Source organism: Sceloporus occidentalis, unplaced genomic scaffold (assembly GCF_023333645.1).
Source record: "Sceloporus occidentalis isolate IW3139 unplaced genomic scaffold, rSceOcc1.0.p SCAF_4, whole genome shotgun sequence".
In the NCBI taxonomy this organism is placed as follows: domain Eukaryota; kingdom Metazoa; phylum Chordata; class Lepidosauria; order Squamata; family Phrynosomatidae; genus Sceloporus; species Sceloporus occidentalis.
The window spans coordinates 111,124,675-111,139,450 of NW_028316984.1; the positions used below are offsets into that span (position 1 = coordinate 111,124,675).

The following is a 14,776-nucleotide window of genomic DNA, read 5'->3' on the forward strand; positions in this document are numbered from 1 at the left end:
AAGCAACAGCTCTTACATTTTTTGTTAGAGTATGTGACATATATGCTGTTTAAAAGAGAGAGTCTTCACATGAATGATGGTGTTTCTGCTCTTTAGTATGCTAACTGCAATGTCTAGGAACTCTTTGGAACCAGGCTTTGCTCCTGAATCCTCAGATGACAGCTAAGTCCAGGAACAAATTCTTTTCAATTACAACTAAGGTATTAACTCTGACCTTTTGTTCAGAATTGGTATCTAGTAACAATCATTCATAGTTTCAGAAGCCACAACATTGAGGATTGGCTTCTGCAATGCACTTCATTGGTCTCATGGTGGAGACCATTTTAAACGTTCAATCATTACAAAAAGAAATGAGTCTGACTTTTGAATGTAGTATCATGGGAGAACATACAGTTCTGCTACAAGAGTGCTGATTAGCTATTAAAATGAAAGAGGCTGATTTTTACCTATGTATCCATGGTTTGGAACCTTTGTCCTTCAAGAAACATGTTTGCTCATATGAACTGTCCCTTTTGGCTTGTAAAGATCCTGCAGTTGAAAGAAATATGGGCAACGTTGTGCAAGTAATCAAAGAAGGCTTAATGGACTGAGGTTTTCTTCCATTTTTTTCTTTTTCTACTACTTTTGTATTCCCTCTTTTCTTTTTTTCCTTCCCTTGTCATTTGAGGCTTTCTGTTGATTTAATCTCCCTCCATCTTTGTATATAAAAATAAATGTCTTTTTGTTCCATATTAATTTTTCTGGAAAAAGAAGGCTTTTAGAAAAATAGGCAGGGGGAATGAACATGTTACCTCCTAGATTATTCCATATTTTCCCAGGTCTTTACATCTCCAGCCAGAGAAAAATTGTCCATGTTCCATAAAGCCTGCAGCTGCCTAGATCTGATCAGTTGGTGCTGGGCCAGAAAAAACCTAAAAGGACATCCTAAGGAAGGCAGTGTGGGTCAAACAGGGGCTTCATAGAATTTCCATCTCCCCCCCCCCCCCCAAACTCAATTTTTAATGGTAATGGTTTCATTTTATTTCTGCTCTTCCTGGATAATCTAATTAAAATTGTATATATATCCATCTTCTATAGATTAAGTACCAAAACCTTCTTTTGGATATTTCCAAGATTTTCTATAAAAAGAGAGCTTTTAATCTGTCCCCAATCCCGAAACAGGAAAATAATTCCCAGGAAAATTTGGAATCAATATGACTAGCTGCTTGAAAAAACTATCTACCTTTTCCCACAAGAATGTTATAATTATATGGCTCTTGGCAACTGTGATTCCAAGGACAGTGTGGAGTAAAGAAATATTCCCAGGTTATGAATATAAATGTCCTAGGAAGCACAACCCCTTACATAACACAGTGTATCTCTGTCTCCAAACCAGACTTAAAACTGACCAACAACACATCCACTTTGGGATGGGAATTCAACTGGGGAAAGTACCCTGATGTGATGTAATGTGTGTGTGTTGTGTGCCTTCAAGCAATTTCCTACTTATGGCAATGCTAAGGTGCAAAGAGATAAAACTAGGTAGGAGTAGATTTCAATGATATCAGACAATACTACTTTCAAGTGTGAAAATCTCTCAAAGGGGAGAAGGGGGACTTCCAAAATTTTCTACCAACAGGGTCTGTCCCCCACCTCAAAACAGAAAAAATACTGTTATTTCAGCTTCTTTTATACCAAATTTTCATGGGCATTATTTTTCCTGTTAACTGCTGCTTGGTTATCATGACATTTTACTCTGCTATTTAAAGCCAGTTGCTTTCTAGGGTCAATTCAAAGTGTTCTTTTTAACCTTTAAAGTCCTAAATAGATCAGGGCATGACTTGCTTTGAATCTGTCCATACATTAAGATCTTCAGGGAAAGTTTTTAAGAATACTTGTATTCCTTCTAGAGTTTGGAACGCATTTCCCTCAGATTTGCAATTACTGTATCTCCCATTCTAACAGCATTTAGGAAGGATGTGAAGACATATCTTTAAAAGTGGTCTTTTTACAGTATTTATTTTTACTCATTTTAGTGGCTTTGATTGTTGTGGTAGCTTTAATGGCTTTATTGTTTGATTAATCTGTTTTAATCTGTTGTTTGAGAAATGAATAAATAAGGAATCTGGGACCTAGATCTTAAACTCTCTTCCCAAACTGTGTTGCATTCCTCTCACCAAATGAAAATAAATTCTGCTTAGGCAGCCCTGTAAGGCTGTGTGGGAGGAAGTAATGCATACAAGGATATTCTCCTTCCATTGAAGAAATAACACTCAGTTGTGCCTTTTAACACTATTTTGTATATTTATTTCAAACGAACCTATAACCAAATAAATGTATTCAGGAATGCATCCTGGGTGTAATTGCACTCATCACACCAATCCAGTAAATGCTAGTGTGTATGTATGAACAGGTTTCCACAGATGGCTTTGCTTTACTAGATACATAAGGATCATGCAATGAAGAGTAGGTAGAGAAATGAAATGCCACATCCAATATTTTACTTTTAAATATTCTCTTAAAAAGTGGCCTAAAATTGTGAAACTTCTGGACATATTCATTGCTGGACAATATTGCACCTGCAGAAAAAGTTTATCTTGAGAGCAAGTAGGAGGGGCACAACCCCTCTCTCTCTTGTAGTGCTCCCATGCCCCAAACTCCTTGAAAACGTACCCAAGAGATGAGGTATGGGTGAGGTACTTTCCAGAGTGATGTAGGTCTTCAAGCTGGAAAAAGCTGTAGTGGGAAGGATACTACAATCCTGATGCTACTGCTATTGTCACATCAGATTTAGGTTTTTAAACAGTAGAATAAGAGATATATATCAAGTAAAGAAATAGTTTTTTATAAAAAAATTCTTAACAATGAGATAGAATAATTGTATATCATGAAAGAACACGGATGACAAAATAAGAGAAGTATGTTAAGTAAACAAATAGTTATTCATGGTAAATTGTTATTAATGAGGTAATTTCTGTTTTATTCATCTTTTGAAACATTTTTTTAAAAAATAAATGTATTTGCCAGTATAGTGTTACTGTCTAATGTATTAATCAAACTAAATGGTGTTTCTTCCTTCAAATCAGATATGTAGCATATATTGATTTGTATTTGAAAAGTAAGTTTCCTATAATCATATTAAGTAGCCATTCTTAATGTTTAAAAATAAAACAGTGAATAGTTTGTTTATTTTTGAAATCAGGATGCAGAAGTTCATTATGAGGAACAAATTAGCAAGTTTGTGGTTGAAAAACAGGAACTTGAATGGCAAAAGGTTGGTAGTTTTCAAATAGATTCTGATAATTAGGTAGTATCTGTTTTGGTGATTTAACTGTTTGAACATTAAAAAATAGTGAATATTTATTTCTTATAAAACATTCATATAATGCTTCTGAGCTTTCAACAATATTAATTTTTTTTAAAATAGCTTTGCTTTAAATTGATGTAGAATTTGGTAAAAGTTAGGTTTTTTTTCTGTCCTAACTAAACATGAACAATACTTATATGAAAATCCAAGTACATGTGAATCTATCATTCATACCTTTGCTCTTTTGCCTCACTGCAAACAAATATGCAACAGCTGCAAACTGTGTGCTTGCCACAGTTAGCTTCTCATCTTCCATAAATCACCCTGTTGCACTTCACTACAGATGACAAATTTTAAAATAATAAATTCTGATTTTATAGCCAGTGTTTTAAAACATACACTTTAAAATGAATGACCAGTATAATGACAATCATGTTGTTGCTCTGAAATTGCAAAGACACAGTTTTATAGAAAATAATATCCCAGTTTTCACACAAATAAACCTGTGGCTATGCTCTTTTATTTGAAGGTATTGTTATTATTAGAGAGCCACTGTGGAGTAGTGGTTTGAGCGTTCTACTATGAGTCTGTAGAACAGGGTTCAAATCCCTGCTTGACCATAGAATCATAGAGTTGGAAGAGACCATGAATGAACTTGGGAAAATCACATTCTTTCAGAGAATGGCAAACCCTCTCTGAAGAATCTTGTCAAGAAAACCCATGATGGTATCACCATAAATCAGAAATGACTTGAAGGCACACAGCAACAAATTGCTATTATTATCTTGTCTATAATTATTATTTCTCAATTTAAGGTTAAAGAGCTTTAAACTGTAATATTTATTTTAATATATTAGTGACATAGTATACTTGACAGTGCAATTAAAAAGTCACAGTTACAGATCAGATTTGATATATTTAGCTATAATCATTTAATTTTTTAAACTTTTGTAATCAGTGTTTTTGTTCTATCTTTTTAAATTATTGTAAACTGTCTTTAATCTCATTTTGGGAGAAATGCGGGATATAAATCCTTTAAATAAATAAATAAATAAATAAATAAAAAATAATAAATAAATAAATAAATTGTTCGACAGTGGAACACACTTCCTAGGAGTGTAGTGGAGTCTCCCTCCTTGGAGGTCTTCAAACGGAGGCTGGATGGCTATCTGTCGGGGATGCTTTGATTGTGATTTCCTGCATGGCAGGGGGTTGGACTGGATGGCCCTTGCGGTCTCTTCCAACTCTATGATTCTGTGATTCTATTCTATGATTCTATGATTCTAGTATCTTAATTTAAATTATTGTTGACAAATAGGAAGCTCTTCAACACCAGAAAGAAGCATTAAACAAGCAGCATACAGAAGCCATGGCAGTTATTAAAAAACAGGTAGTACACTGAATTTTTTTTTAACAGTAATAATCAATACTATGAACAGGTAAATTTTATCGAGAAAGCAATATTCTCATTAAAATTCAGAAGATCAGTAACACTTGAAGCATTTGTGTTTCCCTTGCTTTAGGCTGTAGTCCTGTAGTCACTCACCTGACCAAATATAAATAGGGTTGTGCTGTCAGGTTCAGCAACAGTGTAGAGACACTTGCTGTGGGGAATGGCCTTTCTGTTCTTCTCTTTTAAATGAGGAGGTAAACATGCCCACACAGGAGAGGAAAAGGATTCAAATGGTATATTAAACAAATAAAAATAAATAAAGGCCCGGTACATACGGGCCCTTTGCTACGCCCTCGTCACGTGTTAGGGTTGCCTAGGGGTGGAGCTCCCACACACCCCACAACCCTAGCACATGATGAGGGTGTAACAATGGCGGTGCCCTGTATACATGGGCACCGCCATTGCTACGTAAGTGCCACATGGCATCCATGCAGCGCCACACGGCACTTACGTAATGAGTGCGCCACCACTGCGGCTTTAGAAGAACCCACTTTTCACGGGTTCTTTTTCTGCCGGCGGGAAGCCATGTGGTTTGGCGGCTGCGGCTTCCCTCCAGTGGAAAAACAGGCACTGAGAGTCCGCCCTTTTTGGGTGGTCTGTCCCGCACCTATAATTAGCACAATGTCACAACAGTTGCATTGTTGGTATTTTCCACTTTTTAAAATCAAGCAATAAATATACAGTCAGTCTTCCATATCTTCGTATTCAACCATCCACAGTTTGAAGAGATTCAAAAAGAATATAAATTTCAAAAAGCAAACCTTAATTTTGCCATTCTATATCGTGTACACCATTATACTGTGCCATTGTATTTAATGGTACTTGAGTATCCACAGATGTTGCTATCCATCCATTTTGGTGTATGTGTCTTGGAACCAAACCTCAGCAGATGTCAGAGGCCCATTCTATAGGGGTGTGTGTGTGTGTGTGTGTGTGTGTGTGTATCATGGTAGTGGCCCCAAATACGTGTCATTTTGCATGCTATACAAGTTCCAATCTGGGGTACTTTTGGAGTACTATATTAAGTACTGAACAAGACAGGAATGGACACATTTCATCAGGCAGAAGGCTCTTTGAGGCGTTACTTCTAAGATTCCTGAGACAGGGAAAAAAAAGAAATAAATAGGAAAATAGAGGAGGGATAAGGAATTATTTGTTGTTGTTTTTAAAATATTTTTATTAAATAAATTTCCACGACGTACATAACAATATTAATATTGACAACAACAACAAGGACAAACATAACACAGACAGTGACATTTAACATAATCAAAAACAAAAACTCATTATTGATACTCTTTCAAATTCATTCTATTATATTTACTTAATCTACTTTCAATATGTAAAAATATATGATGACTGTTTACTAAAAACTATTTTGTCGAGTCAGTCTTCGGATCATTCCGAGTATCTTGTCTTTCAAGTTTCTTCTTCCTAACCTACTTTCCCATTCCTCTTTAACCTTCTTTATACTCTTCAGTATCTACTCCTTCTCCTTCACACATGCTTTATCTTACTCCTAATATACTTATCTTTGGATCTGAATTGACTCTCTTCCTTTCTATCTTTATTCCGTCCATATTCACTTTCCCTTTCTCTTTCACTTTCTCTTCTTTCACATGCTAATTTCCACTACCTCTACCTCTGGGAATTTAATCCGAAGGCTACCCTGACCCTCATTACCTAATCAATTTATTTTGGCATACATTACATCCATTCTTCAACACTTATACAATGTTTGATAAGGAACTATTTGTAAGATTCCTGAGGTTTTAAAAATATATATGAGGAAATGGGAGAGCACTGTCTGAGGTACTGCTAGTAAGGCTGGTGGGGTTATATAAGAGGTGAATGGGAAAACAGGGGGCCCTTTGGGTATTTGGTGTAGACCTGGGCAGCATCAGGCGCATGTCACCTGAGTGATAATTAAATCATTTTCCTTTGTGAGAAATTATATTAATGGTCAATGGTGAGGCTATTAAAGGGGCAATTAAAAGGTTATTCATCAGATATCCCTTTGCCACACTCAACTGGAAGCAATAAAAGGGGCAGAACAAAAAATCAAATAGCCTTTAATTAATGCAGGAAGGGAATTGATGGATAATACAGTTTTTAATTAAGTGCTATATATAATTTTATTTTGATTCTGCTTCAAGAGTCAGAAAAAACAATGCTTCAGTAGTGCTTAACAATTCTAGAATGAAAAACACCCTCTGTTTAACAGAGCATATACTGCTTTTATTTACTTAATTTGGCCCAGGGAATTTTCTTAAAGTAGACATTTTAAGGTTTTCAGAATTTTATGGTCTTGTTCATTTCATGATCATCAGTGCATATTTTTAGCTTGTTAGATTTTTGTCTGATTCATAATATACATTTTACAGTATTTATTTTCATCTTTTTATAAACACCACCCAGTATTTCGGATAGGCTTTCATTTAAGCAATAATTTCAGGTAATAAGAAATTACTTTTTCTGGGTTATGTTATGTATACACTTAATAATATCCTTAACTGTAGGGTGAACTCCAAATGGGGTGGGAAGAGGTGTCTTTATAGAAAAGGTATGTACAGATGACAGAGACCCCATAACCTTGCAAGATGGTTAATGAGAGGTCAGAACACCTGCTCACCCTTTTAATAAATGTTCCAAATCCCACAGAAGCAATGGATGAAACACTGGTAATTCCCTCTGATATTTGGTAATATTTCCAGCCACTTAGGATACTAAACGGAACGAAAGGGGGAAACAGACAGTCTCTTTGTGGTGGCTTGGGGGTGTTGTTTAGACAATGCACACCCCCAAGATGGCAGGAAGCCACTGTGAAGCCACCCGCCTGCCCACGTTGTGGGCAGCTTTGTGGCACTCCAGAGTCATGGCGTTTAGATGCCACAGAACAATACACAGATTAACATGGAATTTCCTCCCTACCCAGGGTCACACAGTATACATATATCCAGCTCTCTTCTATACCAACATTCTCTGGAATAAACTCTTCTAGAACATGGCCACAAAGCCTTAAAAACCCACAAAAAAACTAATTAGCTTACACTTTGTAAACTGCTTAGAGAGTGCTTAAGTGCACTGATAAGCGGTACAGAAATGTACTTGCTATTACTATACATTAAGGGAAATAATAAAAAGACATGTAATAGACAAACATATGCTTGCAGAATGTTCCTTTCAGGTACAAATGTATGCAAGATACTTATGGATTTTCATGTGAATTAAAAAAAATGTTTGTGGAAATGGGACAGAGCAAAAGTGTGCTTTAAAAGTATCTGTGTTGGAGAAAGTGAAGAACAATAATCTAGCCCTACTTCTGAACAATGCCTCCTGTACCTATCCTGTTGGCCTACTAGTGAAGTTGAAGTTGAATGCTCAACTAAAAGATTTGAACCACAATGTTTCCATTCTCCTGCAGTCATTTTAGAGAGCAGAGGAGGAGCCAGTTTCTGTTTTGGAGAAGAATTTCCTTTATAGTTCAACCCCATGCATTTTCCGAGTGATATGCCATTTGGTTAATAATAATTACATTCTATGTTGCACAAATTATTTGATCATGCTGCTTTTATTTATTTCCTTCATGTGGCATTCAAGTTTCAAGCAAGAATGCTTGCTTTGGAAGAAGAAAAGGTAAGGCATACATAGTTGTATGATTAATTAATTCAGTAAACAGATACCAAACCCTTGTTTGCGAAGAAAAGCCAGAGAGAGAGAGAGAGAGAGAGAGAGAGAGAGAGAGAGAGAGAAACAGATACTCAATTAGTAGTGGGGATATAAAGTGCTTTGTGTGAAGTTTCATGTATTTCAGAGGTGTGTGTGTAGTCCTTTCTTTAGGGCTATAACTGTAAAAGTAATTAAAAGCCTTCACTAAACACTGAAGTGCCCTTCTGGCGGGGTGGGAAAAGTGTGGCCCACAGGCCTTTTTCATATGGTCCTCCAAAGCACAGAGACCTCAACAAAAGTCACACCATAATCCCCCAAACTACTACTAAACTGCTAAAAACATTGTGGCTTGGCTTCTTTTTCACATGCTCCCAGAACATCTACAAAAACTGCAAATTTTCAGCTGAAAGGTGACACTGGGAATGATGTCATGTCAGTCACTAAAAATATGAAAAATGTCACCACCAGTCACTCAGAATGTGAAACGTGGAAACACTCTACACTGTTTTTTCTTAATTACTAAAAAACAAGTTACATTTTGCAAAAATTTGGCTTATACAGTTCCTTGCTCGGTAGAACAGAAAGCTGGAATGCTGTATAACAATTCCATCATAGTGAACACAAATTATGTCAACTATTTAAGAAGACAGTTGCAATAAATAATGCACATAGGAAAGCAGAAACAATACAGAAAACGCTAAAGGCATGGAACAATATAAACAATATATTTTACAGCAACTTTTAAAAGTCCACCCAGTAACCCAAGGATAAAGAATATTTTGATAAGTGCAGAGTGCCAAGAAATGAGATGTTCAAAAGAGAAAGTGTTAAAAGCCTGTTTAGGATTTCATGGGAAATACAGATCTGTTGAAATTATCATGCTATAGTTCAAGCCACATTGCTATCTCAGTTTGTGTACTCACAGCAAAGTAAACTCGTCACATTTTCTGTAGATTTTTATGTTCCTAACAATAAATATGTCACTGAGTATATGCTGAGAAATGTCCTTTTTCTTATAAACGATCTTGATTTTTGGCAGTGCAAATATCTGCTTGCTGAGGAATCAAAAGAAAGAGAAATGGAAGGACTGAAGGAAGCTTTAAAAAAATTACAGGTATACAAAATTAACAATGTACTCATATTGTTTGGTGTATTTTGGCACTGATCCAATAGAATGTTTTGTAGCAACTTGGATGATGGGTGCTGACCAAAGCAAATAAGCATAATTCTTGCTTATTAGCAAATAACTGGTGAAGGAGCAGCCAGTACAGTCCCTTCTTCTTTTTCCAAACAGGTGAGTGGGGGAGTCAGCTTTATTTATGTGGCTACTGCCATATAGACTAAGGATCTTTCTGGCCTGAAACAGACAGGCCAAAAGGGCCGCTGTGTGGTGTTTACAAAACGCATGTCCCCAATGTGGACAGAAGCTGCTCTGAGACTGCTCTAACCTTACTTGAAGGAACGCCTCTTCCTACACAATCTGCCCCGTACTCTCAGAACTACAGGGAAGAATCTATTGGACTGCCTGAAGACTAGATTAAGATCTACTTCCCATAGGGCAGTGATGGCAAACCTATGGCATGCGTGCCAGAGGTGGCACTCAGAGCCCTCTCTGTGGGCACATGTGCCATCATCCCAACACAGAGTTTGCCAGAATTTGTTACTGGAAAGCCAGAGGGACATGGCACTTTGCAATAAATAAGTGGGTTTTAGGTTGCAGTTTGGGCACTCGGCCTCTAAAAGGTTCACCATCACTGCCATAGGGCATTCACTGTGATGGCTCCCAAATTGTGGAATGGCTTGCCGGAGGAGATCCATCTCATTACCACCTTAGATGCCTTTAAGAAGGCAATCAAGACGGATCTCTTCCGGCGAGCCTTCCCCCCAGACCTGCTTTAACAGCTTAAGATGATAACTCCACTCGGAACTTGATGAGGAATCAGATTTTGATATTGCATATGTACAGATATTTTAATGTGTTTTTAAATTTTGCTATGTATAATGAGAATGTATTTTAACTATGTGCAGCTTTATATATGTGCTGTTCTCCTGACTCGATCCGTAGGGAGAGGCGGGATATATAAATAATAATAATAATAATAATAATAATAATAATAATTAACCTGGAAGAGCTGAGCCAAAAAGGAGTTGACAAAAACCACTCCTTTTTGGCAGTTGGTTCAGGACTGTGGTCGCAGCTGAGATCAGGACTGGGCACATGTGGTTGCCATGGTCCCGCAGCAATTGGGGTGGGAATGCTTCTGGCTGCTTCTTTTGCCCTGTCTGTTTGAGGCCTCTTTCTGGTTTTTAGTCCAGCCTTCTTCCTAAGAATTCAAGGCTACATATTTACACACCCACACACACAATGCTGTGAAATAGAGAGGCAGTAAAAGGCTGGTTCCTGACACGTGGGGGGGGGGGGGGGAGAAACCTGCCAATCCTCCACATCAAATAGCTTAGATCAGAGCAGAAATACTGCTCTATATTTTATCTGCCCAGAATCTCCCACCATTCCAGGCCAGTGATGACCCTGGGTTTTCCTTTTACTTGCCCCTTTCATAAGCTAAACAGCCCTGAACATTGCAACCTTCTCTTGTAAGCATATTTTGTTGGTAATTTTCTGCACATTTTCCATCTCTACCACATCTTTCTAAGTGCAGTGATTTTTGTTACTTCCAAATAATTTATTTTCAAGAATTCTAATTAAAATTCATAGGGCTGTTTCAGTAGAAAATATTTCCTGGAGTTCTTTGCTTATTTTTAAATTGAGTTAGTTTTCGAAATAAGAGCATTTTAAAAAGGGAAGTAAATAAAATATTAGACCAGGATAGGAAAAATACAATGATGAAACAATGTTTTAATTATATGAAATCATATTACCCTTTCCCCCACTATTAATCATGTAAATGTGTCATTATAAATGTGTAAGGAAAACACTTTAATCAAAATAGTGGGGATTTTACCTACATTTTTAAGCTGTTTTTCAGGTTTCCCTAACAATTTAATTGTATATTTTCTTTTCACACTGTAACAATGGAAAATTTCATCTATCATTAATATTGTTCTAATTACTTTGTGCTCATTAACTTTATAAATAGCTTTGTTATTTTTGTGTCAGTCTCTGTTTGTTTAATAATCAAGTTAATGCTGCAATTATTGTATAAGCAAATTTCTTCACATTGCTGACCCTCTGTGCAAAAAGCTGAAAGGATTTGTTATGCCCTGCTCAATTCATGACACAGCACAAGTGATATATAGTGTACTTCAGGGTTGGCTGAACATGATACATGGACAGAAAGTAATAAATGCTCCATTGCTTTTCTTAACTAAGATAAACTTTGGTAAGAATCATCCAGTGAAGAAATTTGATTTAAACTCAGTACAACAAAGGCATTCAAAAAGACAGTTCTGATATTTTAGCTAACTTTGTTGTAATAGCAGTTGGTGTGCACATTCTATACACGCAGACAAGATCAGAGCAGCACTTCACATTAGAAAATACACGACTCTTCCTTGCTTCCTCTGAACAGGCAGATCATATGCTGCATACTTTGTGTTTAAAGAAAAACTGCACTCTTAGGTGAGTTTGTTCTGATGGTACACTACTCATATAAGTAGACAGCTATTATCGTGAGCAGTTATTTATAAATTGAACTAGTGTGGGATTAGCTTTCTTTCATTACAGTCATCACCAACTTATGAGTTTCTCACTTTGCTTTGATGCTAGGAGTAGACCTTAATTTTTGTGCTATTGTTACCACATGCTAATATTTTATATCATTAGTACTAAACTAGGGATTTTTAAAAGCTGGATGGTGATGAGGAAGCCATGGCTAGCATTAGGAGTGTAGCACATTTAATTTCTTACATCCTAAGAGAAGTCAGGATGATCTTGCTCTCCTCATAAAGAGGTATGGTTGCACAATGGTACAATGAACAATTTGTAAAGAAGTCTAAGGAGAAGGCAGCCTGTCATGCTGTGAATGAGAGCATACTTTTCAGAACAAGTTTCTGCTTGTATAACAACTACTAACAGTCTTTAGAACTGGGTGGCAATTACAATTTATAATATATTAATACTTGGGCAGGTAACATGTGACGTCTCAGAAGTTGTCGGACTACAAATTCCTTAATTCATCAGTCATTATAATTAGGGCCAATGTAATTTGGAATCCACTAATATCTGGAGCCAGCATGATGTAGTGATTTGAGTGTTGGACTAAAACACTGAGAGACCAGGGTTTGAATCTATGCTTGACTATTGAAACCTACTGGGTGACCTTGGGCAAGTCACACTCTCAACCTTAGAGGAAGGCAGGCACAAACCCCAACAAATTCTGCCTAGAAAACCCTCTGATATGTTCATTATAGGGTTGCCTTAAATCAGAAATGACTTGCAGGCACAGAAAAACAATATCTGAAGGGCCACAGGTTGTCCATCCTGCCTTCATACTGGAGTGTTATTCATTTGAAAACTGAAGCAAACAGTTCTTTATTGTTACAAACTACAGTGAACAGAAAAGCCATATGATTTCTGAGTACAACTTTTTTGATGTATTGATCTTTACATTGCTAGCTTTACATATTTTTGCAGACACTGGTGAAAGGAAGCGTGATAGGAGATTAATGAAGGGGTAAAGTAAGAATCTTTTACAATCTAATATAGTGCTTGTTGCAGAATAGAGAAGGATGGTGGTGGGAGGTAATGCAGTAATTGGTATTCATGTGTAGCACTGTTTGCCTCAGGAGGAAAGTTACCTGGAGGAAAGGTCCTCCCCAGCAAATAGCAGCTGGAGGGTGATGTTGGCAGAGCTGCTAAGAAGGAGGGGGGGGGGGGAAATAAGAACGAAACCTCTTTGGATGCTTTGGTTCTAGTCCTGATTCCCCCAAGATAGCTGCTTAGAATTTGAAGGAAAGAGGGTGGGGGGGTGGGGGGGTGAGAAAAGAGACACATAATTTCAAGTATGCCATGTGTTTGACTTGAGGTGGGCATTTAATCTAAGTAGTAGTGCATTTAATATAATGTAGTGTGCTGAGAGGCCTTGGGCTGGAATTAATGGAATATGATTATTAGCATCATGTGAAGAGAAAGATTTTGAAAAGTGAACAAGGCAGAAAACAGACTGAAGATGTAATACTGGTAAAAAGTTTCTACTTTGCAGCTTCTATTGTTTTCAACACTTTTAAACCTGGCTTGCAAATACACATAAACCTCAGTGCCTAAGTGGTGTAGTGGTTTGAATGTTGGACTGCGACTCTGGAGACAGGGCTTGATTCCCTGCTTTGCAATGAAACCCACTGGGTGATCTTGGGCATGTGACATGTTCTCAGCCTCAGGGGAAGGCAAAAGCAAACCTCCTTTGCGCAAATCTTGCCAAGAAAATCTCTTGCCTTAGGATCATCATAAAAGTTGGAAATGAAGGCATGCAACAAAAGTGCCTGGAGTAAGTAAGAATCAGAGTTGGAAGAGACAACAAGGGCTATCCAGTTTAACCTCCTGCCATGCAGGAATGCACAATCAAAGCAGAAGTAGGTATGTTGGCACTATATTAAATCCCAGGAGTTTTTAGTGGACATGTGAGCTCACTAAGAACCCTGCTTTCCCTCTTTCTTTGTCTTCATTTATGAGCATATACGCCAATAGCATGATTAAAGGAAATAAGAGATTTGTACATGCTTCTCACATTCCAGTCCAGCTTTCCCTCTGACATTGATACAAGTTACTTGTGATCCAAATGTGAATAACTTGCATGGGGGAGGATTAATACAGAAGGACAAAATCAGGCTTGTAGGCTGCACATAGTGCCCCAAATACATTTTTTACAGTTTACAAAACTCCCAATGACTCCTACCTTGAAAAAAAAAACCTCATTAAATATTCACAATTCCGACTGCTGTAAGTCTCCATAAGTGTGTTGGGTTAAATGTCCCTTTAAGAAAATATAAAAATAAGTATATGGCTGTAAATGGGGGAAAACACCAGGTGCCGATCCTTTGTAATTAGTTATGTATATATAGGGTTGCAATGTCCCGCCGGCAGGTGGGACATTCACGTTTTTTGTGGTACTGGGACGGTTCTGTCCCGGTTGCCGCCAATTTCCGGGTTTGAGGCCGCCTCCGGGGCCTGGCCCGCTGATGTGTCCATTGCCCCGGCCACTAATGTGGCCGGCTGGCCAGCCAGCCACCTCCTCTTCCTCCTCTGCTGCCTCCACGTGCTGCGCATCCGCGTGTCCGCACCGCCCGTGGCAGTTGCCCGGGCCACAGCCAGCAGCAACTCGTACGCACCCTGCTAGTGCGCCCCACTAGCGCGCCCGTGCGCCTGCGTGCAGGGCTAATAAAGAGCAGCTCCTCGCCTCCTCTCCTTGAGG

At 37.8% G+C, this 14,776-nt stretch overlaps 1 protein-coding gene across 12 annotated transcripts in view; it reads left to right on the plus strand.

Annotated features, from left to right (window-relative positions):
• The window catches only part of CCDC73 (coiled-coil domain containing 73), a 101,941-nt gene that overhangs the window by 32,106 nt on the left and 55,059 nt on the right, over nt 1–14,776 (plus strand). For 11 of the 12 annotated variants that reach the window (XM_089521271.1, XM_089521265.1, XM_089521267.1 and 8 more), the window contains 4 exons: nt 3,182–3,253; nt 4,605–4,676; nt 8,340–8,375; nt 9,448–9,522. In XM_089521271.1, coding sequence (XP_089377397.1) covers nt 3,182–3,253; nt 4,605–4,676; nt 8,340–8,375; nt 9,448–9,522 — 255 coding nt within the window. Of the gene's footprint in view, nt 1–3,181; nt 3,254–4,604; nt 4,677–8,339; nt 8,376–9,447; nt 9,523–11,950; nt 11,989–14,776 lie in introns of those variants that run through there. The other variant, XM_089521276.1, reaches the window with a different exon arrangement.